Genomic DNA, 22,093 nt, shown 5'->3' with positions numbered 1-22,093 from the left:
TTCTAACTTGTTAAGAGGGAGAATGGAGGCTCTCTCCCTTCCACATAGCGTCTCTTGGCGGAAAACTAACCTTGCAAGATGGCACTGCAACACAAATGAGCCCCGTAACCCGTAATCTCCTGTTTATGACCGATAAGACTACACAAATATACACATCATAATGCGTATATATGATAAATAACGTTATCCACCTCTCCATGGGTTGCTTTCTCGCCGGCTTCAGTAAACAAATGCACACGGCCAGGAGGAGGGTTAGCAAAACAGCAGAAAAGCGACTGGACTTACATAGTTCCCCTTTAAATTTGTATTATCCATCCGTTGGCTAACACCAGGAGAGAGGGGCTTGAACTAATCCCAGCTGACAGAAGGCGAAGGTGTGCTACACCCTCGACAGCCATGTCACCAGTTTATCACAGGGTCGACAACAACGCACACACATTCACATCTACAGGTGAATCACCAGTAAACCTGGTGTGCAAACTCTACAGTAAGGAACTGAGCCCAGCACCAGCTCGATATTAGGCAACAGTGTTAACCACCTAAATTATCATATTGATAGGATAACTGATATAAATTGCAATTTGTCTTTTTAAATTGTAAAATCTCGTAAGAAAGCCACTAAGTCAGCATCAACACTTCCAGTAGATCCACTGAAAGAATGATGATGATGCATAATGATGAATCCAAAGCGCAGAGCAATCAGTTAATGACGACAAGCTGCAACAAAAAGTACAGTCAGTGGCTGCTGGAATAACTCAGATTAAATGGGGCGGAGGGATCAATAACTCGTTCTCCCTGTCACAGAGTTCTCCAGGTATCCTTATAAGAAATACCACCATGAGACACTGGCTGTTAAACCTGGATGTTGATTTAGACAAGATTAGTCCACAGATCTCATTTGAGCACATTACACAGTCATGGTGATGGGAGGAGACTGTTCAAAAGTTTGTAATGACCTCAAATCACGGCTAAAGATTTTTCTGTTTTCCTGGAGGTAAATGTAAAGCATGAGTAGCAGGTTTCCCACATGGAGCAACACTTTACATTTACATTTTTTTTCCCTCGGCTGCTTACAAATGAGCCGTGTTTGCCCACACTGCACACAAGAATCTGCTGCCCCCTTATTTGCTTTTAGCTGTAACGTTGTAATTCTGTCTGCTCCTGACAGCGTGGATCAACAAGCCTCCCTAAACTCCGTCTGCTTTCTGTCTTCATGTCAGACACTGTGACGGTAATTACCAGATGGCACATGAGTCACAAGCCAAGAGACAAGAGGACAGAAAGAAAAAAAAGAAATATTAAAATAAGAAGAGGGAAAATCCTACCTGTGAAGTGATGAGAAACAGACACTAGTTAGTCTCTGTTGTTTATGTCTGAGGCGTCACGACGATATTTTTTCCTTAATTTAGATCAGGTGAAGCTCTGCCCAGGTGTTTTCACTCACATCTCCTAATTAGACCTCTCCTGAGCTCTATCAATTATTCATTCAATATTCTAAGTCAGTTCCAGTATTAAAAGTTAATCCATATTTTAGACACTGTGATAACTGCAAGGAAAGAAATATTTGAACATGTGTTTATGGTGCAACATTACACTGACTAAGGACTCAGGATTGAATGCAGCTCGGGTTCCTTCTTTGTAATAAAACTGAGATAATTCAGTCAGCTGCAGTTACAGAAATTGTGTAATTAAAACAGCTCCCCTCAGTTGTTATTTCATAACATTTCCATTCTATTTGCAAAGATTAAGTTTCAGGCTGCAGCAGCTCAATGGACTGTGGCGTATTACTGTAGGAAGGTGCTGCTGCAAGTGCGAAGAGTAAACGAAGTGCTGTCAAATGATGCAACTGTTTCAGAGGATCATTGGCTGCTGAAACACTCGAGCAGCCGCACAACAATGTCTTTGAGTCAGGCACAATAATCACAAAACACACACACACACACACACACATATATATATACAGTGCAAACAAGCTCATGCTGACACACTTACACACCAGAAAAAGAAAAAAAAACGCTAACCAATGCATGATAGTTGTATTTACAGAGGCGGTGGATGCATAATGTACATAGGCTATACTTATGCACACACACGCACACATGCACACACACAGACACACTCATATACATTCACTAGTCGCTGTTTCAGCAGCTCGGGGGGGAGGAGGGCCGGCCCTGAAATCTGTGCTATGAATGTAAAGACAGAACTCGGCCAATTAAACCTTAATTACAGCTCCGTTGTCAGAAATACAGCACTCCCTCGTATCCTCTCTCTCCTCTTCCTCTCTCTCCTTCTTGCCCTCTCTCCCTTTTAGACTCATGCCACCACCTTCCATCCCCTCCGTCAATCTCTCCCTCTCTCTCCGTATACCTTCTTTTCTTTTTTAACAATTCTCTCCTCTCCCTGTTAGCATCCCCCTTCTCCCTCTCACTCATTAAAACAGTTCCCCGGTCTTTTCCCGGGGGAGAGGAGGAGGAGGATAAAAATAGCTCGTCTTCAGCTTGTGCTTGCTGGTTCTGTCTTTGCAGCCTGTGTTCCATACATCAAATAACTACATTTCTCTATAATAACCACCCTTTCCCTCTTCTTCTTCACTCTCTTTTTTTTCCCTCCCTGACTCTCAGTCTCTGTTCTCTCTCTCTCTGTAGCCCCCTCACCCAACCACACTCACATCTGGCTCTTTAAAGACAATTAGCAGCTTCGTATACGACCGTTATCATAAAGTTGCACAAACAACTAACGCCGTCGCCGAATGGTGATGGAGAAAACGCTGCTTTATCACCACACCACAACTGGTTTTAGTTCAGGATAAGATTAAAGAGAAATGAATATGTACATTTTGTGATGTTTTTCACTGACACTGTGTATGTGAGGAGGTGGTAATGAGGCAGGGAGGGGGAGGGGGTGTTAAAAAGAAGCTGCCCCATAGCATGTGAAGACGCAAATCATCCCTCAGGATCAGGAGGTCATCTACCACGGAGACGTCAACAGTTTAACCATCTGTAAAAAATTGTTTATGTTCGCTGGTTGACATTAATACAGTGTGTATCTACACCCACACACACACATACACACACGCAGCTGACAACTAATGAAACAAAGCTCAAACAGATGACTAAGCAATGACTACATAAACTACCACGGTAGAGGGCATTAAAGTGAATAGGTATCAGCCTGGATGGCAGGGAAACTCATCCATTTACACGCACACACACACAGACACACACTTGAAAAGCAAATGGCCATCTGGCTGCTATGAAAGCTAAGCTTTTTAGGCGGTTTCCTCATTAGTCAAATTCTTTTTTGTCAATGGCACAGTGATAGGATAAAAGAGGCAAAGAGGGAGAGGATGGGAAAGAAGAAAGATGGAGAGAGCAGGGAGAGATGCAAAGGGAGAAGAGAGAGAGAGATGGGGAGAAGATGAAGATGAAGAGAAAGTAGCAGTGCATGGGATGCCAGAGGGTATAAACAAACTGCTCTCTGGCACAGCTACACAGTAATATAAACTTTCCTCTTTGAAAACGCTTTAATGTCCCAACATGCTAAAAATACGGCACACTGCAGCAGCAGCAGCCGACAGACAGACAGGGCTGACGAACGGTAGCTTCCTGCTACAAAATTCGTCTCATGTCTGTGTTAAAAAACAATTATCCGACTGAAAACCAACCCAACAAGGCCAGAATGGTTCCCTGAAAGGTTGTTTGAGGAAATACTTGCCCCTGGAGGCAAAACCGAAGATGCAAACTGTATGAAACTGGCACTGAACAGCAAAACACCCAGAGAGTATAACCCTGTAAAGCTTGAACAAGCCTCTTAAGTTTTTATGTGTTGCGTAAGGTGGATGTTTTGACTTCCCATCGTTAAAATAAGCAGAGGTGTAACCCATCAGTTAGAGAAATGGCATGCAGCCAGTATTAATCCTGTAGGTTATGTCTCCAATTTTATCTTTCAAACTGGATCCTCATCCAAACAGCCCCAAAATAAATATGTATGAAGAAAAGTGTTGAAAAAAGGATTTTCTTGTGTAATATCTTGTGATTGAACTCATGGGTGCTGCACATCATGTGTCTACGAATCCTCTGAAATCACTGCCTGCATCATTTTACAGTTATGTTACATCACATTTTCAGCTAGTACATCATGTGAACTAACATTTTAAGACATTTTTCAGACGTGCTCCCTCGAGAACTTATAGTCAAAGTCAAAATAGTCAAATAATTCACTCACCATCTTTGTCAGCTCTTCTGAATATCTGTGAACACAAACAGAGACAGTGTCGTTAGTGCACATGAAGGTTTCAGCAAAGAGCTGCTGCAGGTTCAAAGACTCAGAGCTCCACTTAATAGTTGGTGAAAACCAGTGAATGAGGGCAGTTACGCAAGTCTGAAGCAGTGTCTGGAAAAGTTAGTTTTTAGCAGCTCAATATTTTTGATATGATAGTCACTTAAACACAAATATTAACACCATACACCCAGGAAGTTGCTGTAACACAATCTAACGTGTTAACTTAAGTATTAAATTCATTAGAATTGTTTTTCTTAGCTGTTTGTGTTACAGAGTTTACTTCTTGATGTCAATACGTTTTCACATTCAACATTTTTCAATACACGTTGTACTAGTGTGTAAGTATAGCAGAGTATCGTCGGCATAACATGTAAATGGCATTAATGTTTCATGTGATTTTGCCAGCGGGGATGAGGCATGTGGACGTTTTAATGTTTGATTTCAAAGAGTAAAATAAGATTAAACACTCGGTTAAAGATATCCATAAGTTTAAAGGAACAGTTTAAACAGAATGTGGAAATAAGTGACATAAATAGTAGTTTATTCACTGAAGAAATGTACGTGCGGTTATAAACAAATGATATCCAATGTTTCTTTTTTGTTTTCTGTTACATCCATTTAAGTTCTTAGGTGCATCAAGTGAAGTACAGTATGAAGAAAGAATAAAAGGCTGAACCATCAGTTAAGAGAGTGGGGATGTTACATAACAATATATTATATTTGCATACAATTTAAGATAAGGGTAAGCAGATTTATTAGAATGGCATTTCTCAGTCAACCAAGAGTTCGATTTTAAAAGTGTAGCTAACAGATTTTAACCAGACGAGGGTATTAGAGTCAGATCCAAAGAGCAGCTGGAGGTTATTGAGGAGGTTTAACAAAAGAAAATAAAAGGTAGGCTACAGTACATCAACCATTTTCTCATGGACATCACTAAGAGCCAACGATCATGATGCTGCATCTCCACACAAAAGCTGGTGTCATTTGTTTCTTTAATGAAGACGTTTCCCCTGAGGTGACAGCTGGTCAAACACTGCAGATGACTGAGTAAGGACTGAACCTAGAAGGTAATAGAAATGTCCACACCGAAACCGAATCACACACACACATACACACACACACACACACTTGGAAACATAGCGTGTCTCAACCATATAAAGTGCAGTGGCATGTGATAAGAGTTGTTAGGAGCCATGGGACTGAAATGTGTAAAAAGTGTTCAGATGGGTAACAAATTAAAGAAAAGTACAGAGAGCAGTGAAAGAGGACGACACTGACCCGTCCAAAGGGCACGAGGAGGTCACTGGATGGTTTGATGAGTAGGAAAATGACGTGAATCATATGCTGTGGCCTTCACGGTCACCAGATCTCAGTGTAGTTGAACAACTGTGGGAGATTTCTCCACTGTTTTTGGAGGAATGAGCTTTTGTATCATCGACAGTGAAGCTGTTCTGGACATGGTCATCCAAACACCTTACTAAGACACTTTATGTTTTGAATTCTCCCTTAATTTGTCACCTGTCTGGATGTAGAGTACACACACACACACATAACGCTGCGAGCTAATTCATAGCTTCAGTGAAAGCCTCTCTCCCTGTGGAATTGAACGTGGCAGGTCGGGTTCTTTCATCAGCGTTTCAGAGCGTCGTATGAACCGTTTCCACTGACAACGAGTGGCAGAAAACAGCAAAATGACACGGTGGAAGACAGACGGAAACACACGGCAAGAGAGGAGGGGGATGCAAGAGATGAAATGGAGAGACAGGCAGAAAGAGAGGGAGGGAGATGCACAAAGTTAACGAACACAGTGTGAGAGAGGGGATGTGTGAGTGTATTGATTTAGCCATTTTCTGCATTTATTGCGTTAATTGTGAGAAACGTAAGCTATGACAACTGCAGCACACAGATAGACAGAAGTGGAGGTGAAGGTTCTTTAGATGTTTGGTTTCTTTTCTTCTTGTGTAGCTCGAACTGTGACACCTGCAGGGGATGCGAGTGGTATAAAAAGATATAGATTTAGGGTGGAGCATCATTTTAACCGAGCCCCATTCCACAGACAAGAGTGCAAAAGTCTGTGAAGTTCACGGGTTTCCTTCCATCACAGGTGTGGAGCAGAGCTGGAGCAGAGCTTCTGAAATTTCACACCCAAATCTGTCTGAGAAAAACCCTCTAACGTCTTCTCACTGACTTTCCTTATCAACTTTTAATGGGAATGTGAAAAGAAAGAAGAATTTTTCTGCTTAAACTTCAAATCTTCCAGCTGTTATAACTTCTTACTTGCAATATTTGAATCAATCAACAACAGATATTTCGATAATTGATTCATTATTCATTAAAAAATTAAAAACCTTCTTTGTTTCGAGGTGTTGAAAGGTGAGTATTGGTCCTGTATTGGCCTGTTGTTTGGATGAAACCGACTACTTGAACAATTCACTCTGGGATTTAATGAATTCACTGAAGAAACAAAAAAGATTGTTCACTGTTTTCTGACAAAACCTTTCATTTTATGTTTTAATTGAGGAAGCAGTCTTCAAATTACTGTAATAGATGCAGTCCCCATTTCAAGGCAGTGTAGATGGACAACAGGAACAAGATGACTGCTGTGCAGCTCAGACACATCGGGATGAAAGTTTGACAAATTCATTCTTCATGGTTTTTGATCAACTATTACACATAAACTAATCTAGAGAGCGTTTACTCTTCAGCTGTGCAGCTTGTAAAACTATAAATAAGTGATGCATTCAAGCAGCGACCACAGCCAACTGCACAGGCCAAAGAGAAAATCATTAACCGCTGAGACGAGCGACGCTCCAAATGACAAGCTGTTCTGTATTGTTCTGCTTTCCGGCTGCACCCTGGGGCGCACTCAACTCCGCAGAAAACAGCTCTGAAGCTGCTGGAGAAAGGCAGCCTTGGAGAGGAGGGAAAGTGTGGCGGTGAGGAGGCGGTGTGTGTGTGTGTGTGTAGAGGGGGACTTGTAATAGAAACGTAGAGTGAGAAGAAAACGAGAGAGAAAACAGAGAAGTTGGAACAAAATAGAAGCAGAAGACAGAAACAGAGGGAGGGAGAGTGTTGCATCCTTCTCCTAACGTTATTAAGAATGGATGTTTTCTGACAGAGGAGGGGGAAAAGAAGAGGAGGGCGAGAAGGGTGGAGAGGAAGGAAAGGAGGACAGGAGAGACGTGGAACAGAGAGGACGAAGGATAAAAGGAGTTAAAGAATAAAGAAAAAGATGTGTCAGGGTTAAAATGAAGGAGAAAACCAAAACAGCAAAAGGAGGAGAAACAACAAGCAGAGAGAGGGTGTGTAGGAGAAAGATGGCTGCAGGCGCACGCACACGCACACACACACACACACACACACATAGAGTAATCACTCAAATCTCTTTGGTGTGGACTTCCTCACCATGATAATAACACTTGGGTCAATAGTATTGGAAAATGGCACAAAAAAAGATTAACATTTCAAAGTTCAAGTCAATGCAGAGTGAGCTGGAGAGAAAATGCCAGAATGAGTTTGCAGCCGATGTGAGAAGGCGAGGCCTTGGACTGCTTATATCAACCAATCAGTGTGAGCAGAGCAGAGCAGATAAGTGTCATGCACAGTGCAGAAATGATAAAGTGTAAAAAAGACATAAGAAACTTAAATGAGAAACAAAGCCTCTGTAAAATGAGACTTTTCTATATGTTTTTGTTCCTAAAACCAAAGATTAGATTTTTTGAGTGAAATGAAAACTGACCACACATGCAGAAACAAATCAAAGATCAATTTTAGGTCCAATATATTCCTATTGTTCTGCACCTGCCTGTGAGGACAGTCAAGGAGAAGAGTGAGAGCAGCACCCCCATCAACCCCCCTGCACACACACTCACTCACACACAAACAGAATGAGTTTACTGGGCTACTAGGATACATCGGCCCTCTGGTCTTGATCATAATTAGTTTTCCATGGACCCCCTCTTTATCGGTCTGTCTATTTGGGTCGTGGTCGGAGGGTTTGTACTACTTTTCTCTTATGTTTTCTTCCCCATTAAAGCGTTAATATAACAACAACGGCTGACCTCCAGGGGGAAGCTTTAGTGGGGCAGTGATGAAAAATAACCCAATAGTATTGATGAGCTGACCTAAATCGACTGGGTTGCGGCGTTAATTGTCACTTCCAATACAGGAAGACTGGATCTTTTCTCCAGGTTGGTCCGCTCTGGCTTTAGATTGAATGTTATGTTGGAGCAGGAAATAATCAGCTATGACTGTAACACGGGGATCAATAAAATATGGCAGAGACACATTTTCATTAATAATTAAAGTGTTGTGATAAAGGTGGAGTAAGCATCCCATTTGTCTTACTGACTCTGCCTTTACTGTCAGTGGTGGTGGATACTCAGGGAGAGAAGGTGCGTTTGGTGCGCGTCAGACTTTCTCTGGACTGAAAATCATCACTAAAAAGTGAAAATGAGCCGCACTGACCCGGGTTTGTGGCGGGTTTTGTGCAGATAGAGAAAGAAATAAGTTTCAGCCAGCGAGTTTTAATCAGTAAGCTGCGACATAGACATTACGTTTTTGGCACCAAAGAAATAAAAGATGTTTCTGAGACCGTCCAGTCCCGGTAGATCACAGGTTTGATCCCCAGCTGTGTCATGTGTCCAATTTTCAGTGCTAATGAACCGGACCAAGCTGCTGCCTGCAGCGCTACGCTCGGGTTACAAGCCGTGGCTGTTACTACTTGTAAGCTCTTCTCTGTGCGTAAGTGCGCACTGCACCGGTCCATACGCACTGCTGCTGACTGAATGTCTTCATTCCGTGCACCCACCACACACACCCCCGACCTGCCCCGGCTGACCACTGCCAGGCGGCTCTCCAATATACTTACATCCAAAATAACGGAGATGCCTCTCCGCGGTTCCGGGGCGAAGAACTGCTCCTGCGCCACGGCCACCTCCTCCTTGCTGGAGGCGTACTCCCGGCTGGAGATGTTCTTGTTGTCGCTCATTTTGGTGACGATCCAGCGGACGAGCCCGTCGATTCCACCGGGCTGGGCGCCGCTGTTTCCGGACTGTGCTGCCGTCGCGGACTCGCTGTCCAGACCGGCTACGGGGTTCGGCTGCTCGCGGTTTTCTTGGGCTCGAAGTTTGGCTTGTTCTTTGTTGAGCAGTTTGTGGACTCCGTCCCTACAGTAGCGCGCTGCCTGCTCACACATCCTTTTGCTGCGGAGCGCTCATGCTGCGCTCTATGGGGGAGAGAGAGAGAAGCCCCCACCCTCCCCTCCCCTCTTACATCACAGCACCCACCCCAAACCATACCCACCCATCCTATATAGCCCCATTTTTATTTATCTAATGGAATATAGCCTAGTTGTTATACTGTATGAGTATAAGGAGCATTATTTTTGGTGGGTTGTGGGATGTATAGAGACTTTGTGCAGCTCTATCTCATATAGTTTTTCCCACTACAGTTATTTAAATTTGGTGCAGTTACATTTTAAGTGATTATACTATGTGATATATGTTGTGTGTTTGTGTCCATTCAACATTCATTCATCTTTTACTTCACCTCTTAGAACTGCATGCAATCCACTGATCATCACTTCTCTTTACCCCTTTAAAAAGAAGTGGGAGGTGTGGACCAGCAGCCTTCTGTGGTTTCCTCACTGGGGGTTTATAGCCTCCTGTATATATATATATATGAACATATGTGTGTGTGTTGGTTTGTGTATGTGTGTGTGGTGTGTGTTGTGACAGATCTAACCTTTGGTAATGAGCGTCTCCCCCAGCTCTGCCCTTTCAGTTGAGTGGCTACTCTTGCCTTCAATGTGCCAGGTGTCCAACAGCACACAGGGTGGTTTGGACAAATTAACCCCTCATACAGAGATGACACTTAAACACGTGGGTTATCAGTAAAGGTTCTACAGCCGCTCAAAAAGAAAAAGAAAATGGGTAAATTTTGTATCCTCCCTTATCAGTGGAGCGTTGCAGTTGGTGAAAACACTTGACGTGATTGCCCCCAAGTGGATACAAGAGTGCAATGACAGGACCTGGGCAGGTGTTCTGTGCAGGTTTATTTAATTATTGAAATATTTATGAATAAATATGTCACAGGAAATCTTTAAAACGACACAATACACTTAGCCTACAAATTGTATTTTTGGCATATCAGGCTTGGATTAAAAATAAAACATACAATAAACACAATAAAGATTTGATTTGTGTGTTTGTACTGTACGTGTGCACATATCTATCTCTCCGATGAACCCAAACGGTATCCTTTCAGGTAAAAGACCCACGAGCAGGGCTTTTTGTGGCCCTCAGAGCGCTGGCTGGAGATGGTCATCCTGCCAAACCAGGGCCCGGCAGAGTCTCCCACCGGGGCCTCAAACGACACCAGGATGTTTTGTGATTTTCTGGAGAGGATGCTGTCCACCCCTTTAACAGTGAAGCAGGGGTTGTCCACCTAGGATAAGGAGGAGGGGGTAAAGCCAGGGGTTAGATTTGGGTTAGAGCCTTTTTAGATGTAAAAAAAGGAGGTGTGGCTGCATTCACAGACAAACAAGAGTAACAGTCGCCTGAAAGTAGAAATGCTAGACTGCACCACTCTGAGGTTACATTTAAATCAGCTTGTTCATACTGGCTGGCAGTGGACCCAGCGTAAATGTCCCAAAGAAAATAAGCCTAAGTAATTCCTTCCTTGGAGTTGAAGAAATGTCTGGGCTTTCAGCACAAGTGATTGTATTGGATATGTTATTAATCACTTTGATTCTCAGTTACACAAATGCTCCTTCAGAAACAACACACTTTTTTGAGCTCTTGGTCCATTCTTCAATCTGTTTTTTTCTCTTTTCCTCTTTTCCACAGAGGTTTATGAACTAAATCTTACAGGTTCCTTACCTGAAAAGTGAAAGCGGTGGTCTCCAGGAACACGTTCTTGAACGGGATAGTGAGGTTCTGCCCAGCCCGAATGCTAAACGGGCCCTGGGCTTTGGGAGGGAGACAGATCCCGTGTAAGGGAAAGATGTATTCACCACCGGTTCCCGAGGACAGGCTGAGCTGACCTTTGACCTCGCCCAGTTGATGAGGGTCGAAACAAACCTCCACGCCGACCTCGGATCCTCCCTGGGAGCCCGGTGAAGCGCTGACAGTTTTGTCCACAGTGAAGTCTGGGCAGTCAGTCTGGAGGAGAGAGATTTGTGTTGCTTTATTTATACGTTTAAAAGGTGGAGTGCAGTTTACAGCACAGTGTCTACAGCGGATGAACTCAATCCTCCATCTTCTGTGTGAGACACGCTCTCAGGGTGAGGAGAGGTGAGGCGAGGGGTGACAGAAATGCCATCAACACTTACTCACTGTGAATCTCTATTCACACACTGACTCAACCAAACGTTACATGGATTATTGTGCACTAAAGTAAAATCTGTTTTAATGCCTCATCCACCTGATTCAGACACATGTACAGTACAGTATTCTCACAAGCAGCACGTCTAGATAAGTTCACGTTTGCAGTGGATGTGTAAAGCACTTAAAATAGCTTGATTCATAGATAATTATATTGTCAGTAATATAATGGTACCTCAGTAAATTCAAATAACACCTCCAGTTACTCAATTATTTATTCATGCTACGAATGAACAAATCCAATAAAACCTGGTGTTCATAATAAATCAGTTGAATAATTTTCATCCCAGTTGCTTTCTCAGACCCTATCCAATGTCAATTTTCTATTTGTAAAAACAGAACTAGCAGAGAGAAAAAGAGAAAAGGACGGTCAAGTAAAGCCTACACAGTATATGTAGTATCACAAGAACACGATGTGCACTCTAGATGGCTCAGTCGTTTTGTTACCTTGCACTGGTACTCGGTTTTGAAGCGGGAGTAGTTGATAAACTTAACAAGAACAGAGTGGCTTCTGCCCAGCGAAGTGTTGAAGACGACGGTTTTCTCTGGAGGTGGAGGCAGAGCTCTGAGAAGCAGATTGTAGTGGAAGAAGCCCAGGTCGGTACTGCACAGTGTCAGTCGGGCTGTGGACTCGCCTGCACGCAGAGGCAGGTAACTGAAGCTCAGAGAACTCTAAACAAAAGACACACAAATACATACATACAGCGTGTCAGTTCAGGTCTGCAGGGCACACAGTATTTTTTTTATCTATAGTGTGGGAGTAGAGTGGCTCTGTAATCACCTTAGACTGCCCTGGTACGGTGTGCTGAGGCGGGACACTGATCTCACTACATTTACACACAGTGGTGAGGCAGGTGGATGTGGTCAGCGGGTTCTCCACCTGTACGGTGGCCGAGGCTGTGCGGCGCGCAGCGGTCACCAGCTCGATGGTGGACAGGGCTCCAGGAGACGTGGCCACGAAGGTAACAAGGTAAAACATGTACTCGTTTGTCGCATCGTTATGAAATGTCACCTGAATCAAAGAGACGGAGGGTGGTGTGAGGACAGGACTCAGAGATACATTCAGATCTCATCTCACATATGTGTGTGTGTGTGTGTGTCATCAGACCTTCGTGCTGTACTGCCCCTCTTTGTAGGCAAAGAAAGACATCTTGTACTCTCTTGTGGCCAGGGCAGGGACAACGATGTGCTCCAGACCCTTGAGAGACATTGTAGCATCTGCTTTGTCAGGCTTCAGTATCTCTATCAACACACTGAACCTGGGAAAACACAAACACTCATCACTCGGATGTACATCTGTATCGCCTCATTGTCTCTCATTGTATTTCACTCATGGCACAAAGCACTGTGATTTTATATATAAACACTATCAATAGCTGATAATGCCACTCATTCACTGTACTTTTACTGTGATTAAAAAAAAAAATCTATTGGAAGAAGTGTATGAATGAGAGCTATGATAAACATTTTCAGAATAAAAGTTTCCCAGGTGACCAGATAATATTTCTCTGTAACTGCTGAATGTTTTAATAATAATAATAAATGTTTACTAACAGTTTTGCCATATCAACATAAAAGGCAGTCTAGCTTTGTGGTGTAAAAGAGTTACAGTAATTCATTTGGTCAGTTGCACACAGTAGTGGGGAAAATAAACAGAATGGATCATGTATCATAAATATTGAATTATCTCAGGTTTTAAAATCGCAGAGTTTAAGAGTTTGCTGTGTGTGTGTGTGTGTGTGTGTGTGTGTGTGTGTGTGTGTGTGTGTGTATTTTACCGCTGTTGCTTGGGGAGCCAGTTGTGCACTGGGAGCAACTGTGTGTGTTGAGTCTTGGCCGGCACCTCATGCACAACGGTGTCCTCTGCCTTGGGAGGATCAGCAGTTCCCTGCAGGGAGTATAACAGGCCGGTCCCATCGGGGAAGGAGAAAAAGACTGATCCCTGAAACATAAAAAAGGAGGGAGGGGGGGGCATGACTAGTCAGTCATATGCAGTCGGTATGAAAAACTACAAAAATAAATAACAGCTTGTGCTTCTGTACCTGGTGTTTCGTCTCATCAGTGGTCATGGTCAGCGGTTGGTAGGTGATTTCATAGGTCTTGTTTTGGAGCGGTTCAAGAGTCACATAAGGTGCAGCGCTCCACTCCCTGCCTTCAATGATAGGTCTCATGCAGCACTGCTGGTTAGTGGGGTTGACGACAGGTAGCGCGTGGGTGTGTGAGCCACGTACTGGGCATACAAAATGTATCACCTGGGAGACAGGAAGAGGATGGCAGAGTTGAACAAATACAACAGTTGTGGCTTTCCTTCGCGTTGTCAAAGCCACGTGAGAGGATGAAAGGCAGGGATTCTTACGAGAATGAATTAAGAGATGTATCCGTTTCAAAACAAAGTTTACTTATAGAAAAAACAATTTACATCCATCATCATACATCATTACTCCACTGAGGCAGTCGGTGCCGTAATCTCGCTCAACTCTGCACTATAGATAGAAATAATGAAATACAATCTAAGTCTCCAACTCTTTTTTACATATCTATGAATTATGGCTCCTACAACAACGGACAGACGATAGATACTATAGGTGGCATGCAGAGAGTTACATTGTAAGTAATACTGTAAGTCTCACTGAAAACATTATTAAAAACGAACCACAGGATTAATCATCGTCAACTTATTCTAAAGCAGAAGAGCACAACTTCCTCTCCAAAGCCTTCAGTGACTGACAAAACAGTGGAAAGTTTAACAAATGTCCAGTTATATATAAACATATACAACAAATAATGTGATGAATAATACGATTAGTCAATAAAGAGTGTTTGTCCCTGTGTGAGGAGGCGCGCAGGGAGGAGGCGTTTTGTCAGGAGATTTAGAGATGTAGTTTAGGGTTGGATAAAATTAGGCGTCCCTGGCTCTGGTAATGTTTATTTTAAGAGTTACATTCGTTTGGATGGGAAACTAAACCCACAGTTTTGTATGAATAACAGGCTGTGCAATGTCTGAGTCACATTTCTTTTGTTTTGCCGCTGCACATACAGTATGATGCATTCACTACTGTAAATTACCATTTCTTTACCTTATAATGGTGATGATGATAAGAAGAAATATCCCCAACTGTTCATCACATCAACCCGAAATGAGCAGATTTCACAGAATCAAATATAAGTAGTAGATTTTCAACACTGAAGCCGAACAAAAATAAAAATGCATCAGTCACCTCTTTGCTGGTGGAGGGCTCAATGCAGGAACCTGTCACAGTGAGGGTGACAGGCGAGGGGGAGTTCTCGACAAAGCAGGACAGGTTCTCATATCTCGTGTCGTCACTCAGTTCCTCAGGGGCAAAGGTCACATCAAAAGGGACCTCTGCACCGGGGCAGATGTAGCCTTTAGCTGGCGTGATGGACAACACTGGAGGAAAATTCTCCGTTCTCCAGTGGAACCTAGTTACAAGATAAACAAGACGGTGATAAAACAATATTGCATGTCCGTGTGAAGATGGATGTGTAAGTCTTTCTGAGGCTTTATGGTTTTAAGCTTTGATATGGATACACATGAAGGTTTCACACCGGATAATATACTGTGTAGTATCTAACCTCACCTGGCACCAATGTCCCCAGTGTTCATCATCACAATCCTCTTACTGGTCTGGCAACGCTGAACCACAGCTCCAAAAGCCAAATGGTCCTGGTCCACCTGGACTTCCGCACCCTGGAGGTTTCAATTTTAAAAACTACTTAACATGTTTTCATCAGATACAGAGATTTAAAAAGAGCTAACCATAAAATGAATTGTTACTACACCATATACAAAGCTGCAGAAATGATAAACTGACTTTAATAAAGGATTCAGTGCTCGCCAAGGGAAGCAAATACATGTATCTTTTCATAAAACAGCAGGAAGTGTGCTTCACAGGTTACCTGGCAGCAGCCCTGGATGGTCAGCAGGGGGTGTAACAGGCCTGCAATCTCTGCCTGCAGTTCAGCCCTGAAGGGACGTATGTGCTGACGAGGTGAGAACTGGATGGTCACGTTACAAGAACCTCCACCCGCTCTCAGTTTCAGCTCAGTTGCAGGACTAAAGGACAAATCCTGAAGAGGTAGAGCAGAGAAGGAGGAGAGGAGAGCAGAGAAAAGAAAAGAAAAGGATGTAAGAGTTGCCTGTATGTGAACCACTGATAATCATTGTGTGTGCGTTCCCTACCTTTGGGTCCAGTGATGTGTCTGTGTTGAGGCACAGGGTAAAGGTGAGATCCAAAGGGCTGCGGTTGACCAGAACCACCTGTTTTTTCACCGTCTGACCAAACATCAGAGATCCAAGTTTTATATTCCTCTGCTTTGGGTCCTGCACTTCCAGCTGGAACAAAAACAATAGAGAGCATGTTGAAATAGATTATTCTACAGAGAAGCAGGGAGAAACGTGTACATGACAAACCATAAACGAGAGGGCAGGTACTGTATAACTACAGACAGGCTCACACACACTCTTCTTCACCTTCATCTCGATGCCTTGTCCAAGTATGTCCACTTCTTTTGTGATGCAGTTGTTCAAGATGAAGGTGAGCTTTTCATGATATCGACATGCCTCACGTGGATAGAAAGTGACTGGTACCTCCATCGCAGCACCGGGACACAAAATATCTGATTGGAGGTCCATCTCCAAGTAAGACGTGTTTTTAAACTGGCTTTCGACACTGAGGAAGGAAAGGTGAAGTACGAGATGTTTTCAAATGAGAGTAAGGTTTCTAACTCTCACATTCTGACTCAAATAAAACAAATCTTTCTGCAGTAAACACCTTAACCATAACGCATGAAGAAAAACAGAAGGATATACACACACACCTGATGTCCTGTTCACCTCTGTTGCTGATCAGGAGAGTCTGGGAGGCCGGCACCATGCCAGGACAGTACAGGAAACACTTGCCAAAATTGAATTTGGTGAAGGAGAATTCAAGGCTAGGGGCTACAGCCCTGCCTCTAATGGCACAGGTAAATGTTGGCCCATGTTTTACCTAAGATGATACAGGAGAGAATGAAGTCTGTCTCTGTCCTCCTCTAAGCTTTATGACTATGAAGCAAAAGTTGCACTTATCGTCATATTTTTTTATTTGGCAAATTTTGTATATGGAACTATTAACACTTGTATAAAAAAAATATTTCATTTAGGAGATCATCTCACCCTTATACTCAGTCTGACATTGTGGAGGTTACAACTGCTCCGAGGACAAAAGAAGAGTGACAATTGCAGCTGCTTTCCGACTTCAATAGTCGCATTTTGTGGTTTTACTTCCACGTGTTTCAGCAGCTCGTCAGGGCCTGTTAAGTCGAAATTCGCTTCCAGGCTGAATCTTGCCAGGTTGGAAACAAGAAGATTAAAGGTGGATTGCTCTGAAATCCCCACCTATAAAATAGAGAGTATAAAGGAACAAAGGTGATTGTCCTGTTTTAGTATTTCCTGACTTGATGTGAAAGTGTACTGACCTTTCCAAAATCCAGAGTGTCCTGGTGGACGGAGCTGATATCTCTAAAGCCTCCATCCTGATTTACGACTTGAACTGAAGTGCTCATTGCGAAACAGTCGGCCGAAACAGACAGCGTTAGAGGCTCTGACCTCCTGTTCACCTTCAGAACCAACTTGAAGCTCACGTAGCCCTCATGGGAAGGTGTGAAGGACACTGACAATGGCAACCTGTACCAAAGAGTCCACAGCAATTATCTACAATGTGCTTAAAGGAGGGACATTGATGTGGAAATTGATTGGCAGAAATTCTGGAATGAGAGTCTATACATTTAGTTGTGTTCACAGCTAAGTGTCACTAACCTGTCTTTAGGAGACACTGTGCCACCCATGGGCTGCAAACTGAGGATGGATTGTTGGTCTTCTCCACAGATGAGGGATGGCTGCAGCAATGAGAAGTGAAAAGGCTCTTCCTCTCCATTCACCAGATCCACTATTTGCTGCACTTTGCGGCCTGTACACACACAAACAGACACACACACAAAAAAACATTTGTACTGCTGCTTTCTGAATATTCCCTATGCAATTTATTTTAATCTATTAAGGATTAAAAATTGATTCATGAAAGTGCTTGAAGATTTCATTCACATGCAGTTCTAATTTTTCTCATTATAAAGTGAGGGCTAACAAAGTGACAGTAGCTTCCAGCGGCATGTTCATATCATTTGTCAGAACAATGACTCTTATACATCAGTGTATGTTCTGTACCACACTTATAGAGATCCATTATACCATTACTACAGTCATGCAGACTTAACTCGAGGAATTGGGAATTTGAAAAGTGTGTTTGAATTCTCCTGTTACTTTTCTAATGAAACTGATTATATAATTTATCTGCGTTACTCTTCTGGTGAATTTATTAGACTTCATTTCAGCTCCGTGCTCTGTTCAGAAAGCCTGTTGCAGAATAAGCCTGGCACAGCATCTGCGGTCTGCATGCCTCTCAGTATTAGATGTTTATAACATTTAATTACTTTTTTGATGGTGGGCCAGATTTACAAACATTGTTAGGGACCATGTCCTAAATTCATGAGTTAGTGATAACCACAAGCTTTACTTTACCCAAAGAAAGTGTTTTGAGTTGTGTAACACTGACCTTATCTTAGTCATAACTAAGCCTTTGTAGATATTGTTGAAAAAACATATCTAAGTGTACTGTATGTACCTTAAAACATGAAATATGTATGTGCATGTCTTTAATATGTAGTGCAACCTAAAAAGGAGTGTGTGGGTGAATGCAGCATACCAACAAGCAGTTCTCCAAAGTCAAGGTGTGGTTTGCTGAAATAGATGAGTGGTTCTCTGGTGTTACCCACACACAGGAAGGGAAATGACAGTGACAGAGCCTCAATCACAAATCTCCAGGATGACTCCACCACATCCTGCTGCTCAGCTATGTACTCAAAACACATCTACAGACACACAAACACACACACACACAGACCAAATGATTAGGGTGCAATATATAGATTTAATGATAAAAGAATCACTAGAACAGATTAGATGAAATGAGATGATCTAAAAATAGATACGATGATTTGAAATGAAAATGGAATTGGATTAAAGTGAAGGAACCATGCAGTTAAGATTAGATTAGCTGCGATAGAGTGGGTCATGTGGAGACGGGGACACTGGAACAGCAATGAGATGCAAACCAAAAATGTAAATTCAGGATAGAAAATGAGACTGACTGATGTGCAATGAAATAAAGAAAGACAAGAGAATAAGATGACATACTGTAAGAAAATGGAAGAAAAATGCTGTTAGATACCTCGACTCGTATAAGAAATGTTGTGTGTCATCATCCTTACCTCCACTTTTTTCCCAGGCTGGATTGTACCACATGGGGTGAGACAGTTAATTGGGCTGCCACCTTCATCCTCACACTTCCAGCTGAATGAGTAAGGTTTGCTGGTTGGATTCACCACAATAAAACGTCTGTGGAGCAGGAACACACATGCACTCAAAGCATTAGGGCTTACTCAGATGGAGATGAAAAAAAAAAAAAAAAGCTCTTATCTGTCTTTCTCTGTGTGTTACCTTATTGATGGCACAGAGAGGCCGACAGCGTTGAACTCTATGACTCTGGTGTTCGGGTCAAGAGGCTCTCTGAATTCAGGGTGTCGGTGGTCTCCGCTGATGTAGTCCGAGTCCTCCAGTTCAAAGTGACAGTGCGGCTGCAGGCTGCGGCCACATGCTGAGATACAGGGAGTCTGATCCTCATCCTGCAAGTTGGGGATCCTGAAAAAACGTACACAAAACATGTCCCTGTAGATATTTCTTGTAAAGACATTCGCTCCCTTCCTCTTATATTTTACACCTCTTATCACATTCATTTAAATTACTGCATCATATTGTCATTGTATTTACCTGCACACCAGCCTGGCCTGATAGTTGGCAACTTCCAGAGGTGAAAAGCGAATGCTGAAGTTCTGCGTGGCACCAGGCTCTATGCCCCCTATGCTGGGCTCAACGGTGAAGGGTGGCAGCTCGGGGCTGCGCATCAGGAGAGACATCACGCTGGCGAGAGCACTGGAAGGACGAGCTCCACTGAGCGCTCCCGCTGACCCACTGCCAGGACGAGAACTGGGGGTCTCATCTGTTAAAGACAACACATGCCCACATTTATCACTTACACATTCATTCACACAGTCTACAGTAAGTAGTAAAATACCATATTACTGTGACATACCTCCATGCTCATTGTTGCCAGTGTTACTGCTGTGGTCCATGAGGACCTGCCAGGAGAAATCCAGTTTGACACCACCCTGATTCCCTATCTGCAGCCTGCATGCACACAGACAAACACACACAGACATCATTATTTTTGTTGAAATATTATGATTTGTTGGTTTAAATAAAGGCTCATTCTGTGTGATCACTGACTGGGTCAATATTGTTATATTTAGTTTAACAAACAGAGTATACTGCACACCGTGTGTGGACTTACTGATGGAGTCTGGATTGGTAAAGCATGGTGTCTTTGAAATGGATGTTGTTTAAGTCACAGCTGAACTTCACATAGTCACAAACTGCACTGACACGCAATTCAAACTCCCGCTGTGAACCTTCAACCACAGAGCAGCAGGGCTCGGGATCCGTCTTTACCACCTGCATGCATGCATACACATGTTTCACAAATTACAGACTTGAACTGGTAGCTCTTTTTAACACTTTGTTGACGTCACAGTCTCAACATATACCTTATTCTTTACCGGTTGCTGTGGTTGTGTGACTGGAGCCTGCTTTGAGGCGCTAAGCCACTCGACTGTTCTCTGTCGATCGTCCCAGTCTACCACCTGCTCCAGTGGCTGCTGGAACTCCACCTGGGAAACCTTGCATCTCATTGGCTGTCGGTCCAGAGTCACTGGCTGATGGGAGCTAAAGGTGACGGTCACTTCCTTGGAACAACCGGCATGAAGGTGTCCCACCTGTAACAAAAATACATTTCAGAATGATACTATAACAGATATCGTGGTGCACTCATGTTTAGTTCTACAGCTAGGGCACAGCAGAGGCATTTTGTCCCATCATCTTCATTATGTTAAAGTTGGTTATTGTAACTGTTAATAACACTGTACAGTATATTATTACAAAGAACTGAGGCTTTATTTGACCCATTTTACTAATTTTACACGTGTGCCCCACTCCCTCCTTCAGTGCTTTACCTGTGGGGAGAAGAGGATGTGGGGTCCTGCGGGAGGCCACTCAAACCGCACCACCTGGCTGCTGCTGCTGTGGTTGGTCATGGTGAAACTCTCTTGGTAGGGACAATCTACATGGCAGTCACCAAAATCCAGGGCTTCATAATTACCTATGAGAGAGAAATAGGTCCAGGATAAGAAACAGGGCTCCATGTGCACAATCAAGGAGCCCATGATTAATATGTCAACTTTAATCCTCTTCCTCTCTGTCTCTCCTCCTCTGCCCTCCTTTCGCTCTTACCGCTCTCATCATCCTCCTGATCCAGCTCCTCAGATGGCCTGCTGATGTTGTCAAGGGAGATGATGTCTTGGTACGTCTCTCCGATGAGTTGTATTATGGTACTGCTGTATTGGTTGTTCTCCACCAGCATCGTCATCTTGGCTTTGACGCTCACAGGTTTGTGAGGGCAAAAACTGACCTCAAGCTTCACCCGTTCATGGACATCCAGCGTTAGAGTTGCTCTGTGCACCAGGTGATGCTCTGTGGAAGAGGGAAAAGGGGAAGACGGTTACAAACATAGAAAAAGCAGCTCATGAAATTATTTACCTTTAAAAACAACAGAATCACTGACAATTACATACGCTGAATTACTTCCACAAAGAGGAGATGCATTTTACCGTAGATAGAGGTTTATGTTTAAATTTAGGTTGTACCTGAATCAGTGGTGCCCTCTAGCTCTGTAGATTGTATTGAGCTGCAGGTGTGGCCAGGAGCGGCTTTGAGAGTGAACACGCCGTGTTTATCCAGCATGTCAATCTGGACCTACACAACACAATCACAAAAACCTTTATTAACAAAGTTCAGTTCAGCACAGTCATGTTGGCATTGTAAAAAGAAGGGAGTTTGGTTCATTTGTTAGAGCTTAACTTACAGTATGCACTTTTTGCTACGTTTCAGCTATGAAAGGTGATGAAAATGTTTACAGTGATTATTAAAGTAAGTAACTATCTAATGTAGCTAAAGCTAATTTAAGGAAAAATATTACCGGTAGTAACCCTTTAATTTACAGGCTGCTAATTATGTGATAATGTCAAGAAATAGCTAAAAAATAAAGATTTATGCCAAGAAATAGCCTAGAAATAAAGGTCAATTTCATAGTAATGTCATGTTTTTCATAAAGGCAAAAGATCACATGCTTTGAATTTTTTGGGAAAGGCCAGAATGTTTCTCTACCAAGTCCTTGCAATTGACCATTATTTCTGGG

General features: G+C 43.0%; 2 protein-coding genes across 3 annotated transcripts in view; both read right to left on the bottom strand.

Moving 5' to 3' along the window:
- The window catches only part of necab2 (N-terminal EF-hand calcium binding protein 2), a 105,454-nt gene extending 95,932 nt beyond the window's left edge, over nt 1–9,522 (bottom strand). For both annotated transcript variants that reach the window (XM_085779892.1, XM_085779891.1), the window contains exons 1-2: nt 9,155–9,522; nt 4,228–4,252 (exon numbers count right to left, since the gene is read on the bottom strand). In XM_085779892.1, the coding sequence (XP_085636018.1) occupies nt 4,228–4,252; nt 9,155–9,481 (352 nt within the window). In that variant the 5' untranslated portion in view covers nt 9,482–9,522. The remainder of the gene's footprint in view (nt 1–4,227; nt 4,253–9,154) is intronic.
- Nucleotides 9,523–10,321: 799 nt separating this feature from the next.
- The window catches only part of hydin (HYDIN axonemal central pair apparatus protein), a 60,665-nt gene continuing 48,893 nt past the window's right edge, over nt 10,322–22,093 (bottom strand). The window contains exons 66-91 of the mRNA XM_085779890.1: nt 21,543–21,651; nt 21,130–21,369; nt 20,853–20,998; nt 20,388–20,615; nt 20,135–20,295; nt 19,877–19,971; nt 19,555–19,783; nt 19,225–19,425; nt 18,996–19,122; nt 18,431–18,596; nt 17,488–17,638; nt 17,148–17,355; nt 16,846–17,067; nt 16,509–16,678; nt 16,162–16,360; nt 15,871–16,023; nt 15,588–15,758; nt 15,269–15,378; nt 14,888–15,110; nt 13,712–13,921; nt 13,448–13,611; nt 12,778–12,928; nt 12,451–12,681; nt 12,117–12,341; nt 11,166–11,447; nt 10,322–10,731 (exon numbers count right to left, since the gene is read on the bottom strand). Of these exons, the coding sequence (XP_085636016.1) occupies nt 10,516–10,731; nt 11,166–11,447; nt 12,117–12,341; nt 12,451–12,681; nt 12,778–12,928; nt 13,448–13,611; nt 13,712–13,921; nt 14,888–15,110; nt 15,269–15,378; nt 15,588–15,758; nt 15,871–16,023; nt 16,162–16,360; nt 16,509–16,678; nt 16,846–17,067; nt 17,148–17,355; nt 17,488–17,638; nt 18,431–18,596; nt 18,996–19,122; nt 19,225–19,425; nt 19,555–19,783; nt 19,877–19,971; nt 20,135–20,295; nt 20,388–20,615; nt 20,853–20,998; nt 21,130–21,369; nt 21,543–21,651 (4,788 nt within the window). The 3' untranslated portion in view covers nt 10,322–10,515. The remainder of the gene's footprint in view (nt 10,732–11,165; nt 11,448–12,116; nt 12,342–12,450; nt 12,682–12,777; nt 12,929–13,447; nt 13,612–13,711; nt 13,922–14,887; nt 15,111–15,268; nt 15,379–15,587; nt 15,759–15,870; nt 16,024–16,161; nt 16,361–16,508; nt 16,679–16,845; nt 17,068–17,147; nt 17,356–17,487; nt 17,639–18,430; nt 18,597–18,995; nt 19,123–19,224; nt 19,426–19,554; nt 19,784–19,876; nt 19,972–20,134; nt 20,296–20,387; nt 20,616–20,852; nt 20,999–21,129; nt 21,370–21,542; nt 21,652–22,093) is intronic.

The sequence above is a fragment of the Trachurus japonicus genome, chromosome 6 (genome assembly GCF_045865225.1).
Source record: "Trachurus japonicus isolate A0001 chromosome 6, Traja_1.0".
NCBI lineage: Eukaryota > Metazoa > Chordata > Actinopteri > Carangiformes > Carangidae > Trachurus > Trachurus japonicus.
This window is presented reverse-complemented; position numbering and strand designations above follow the sequence as displayed.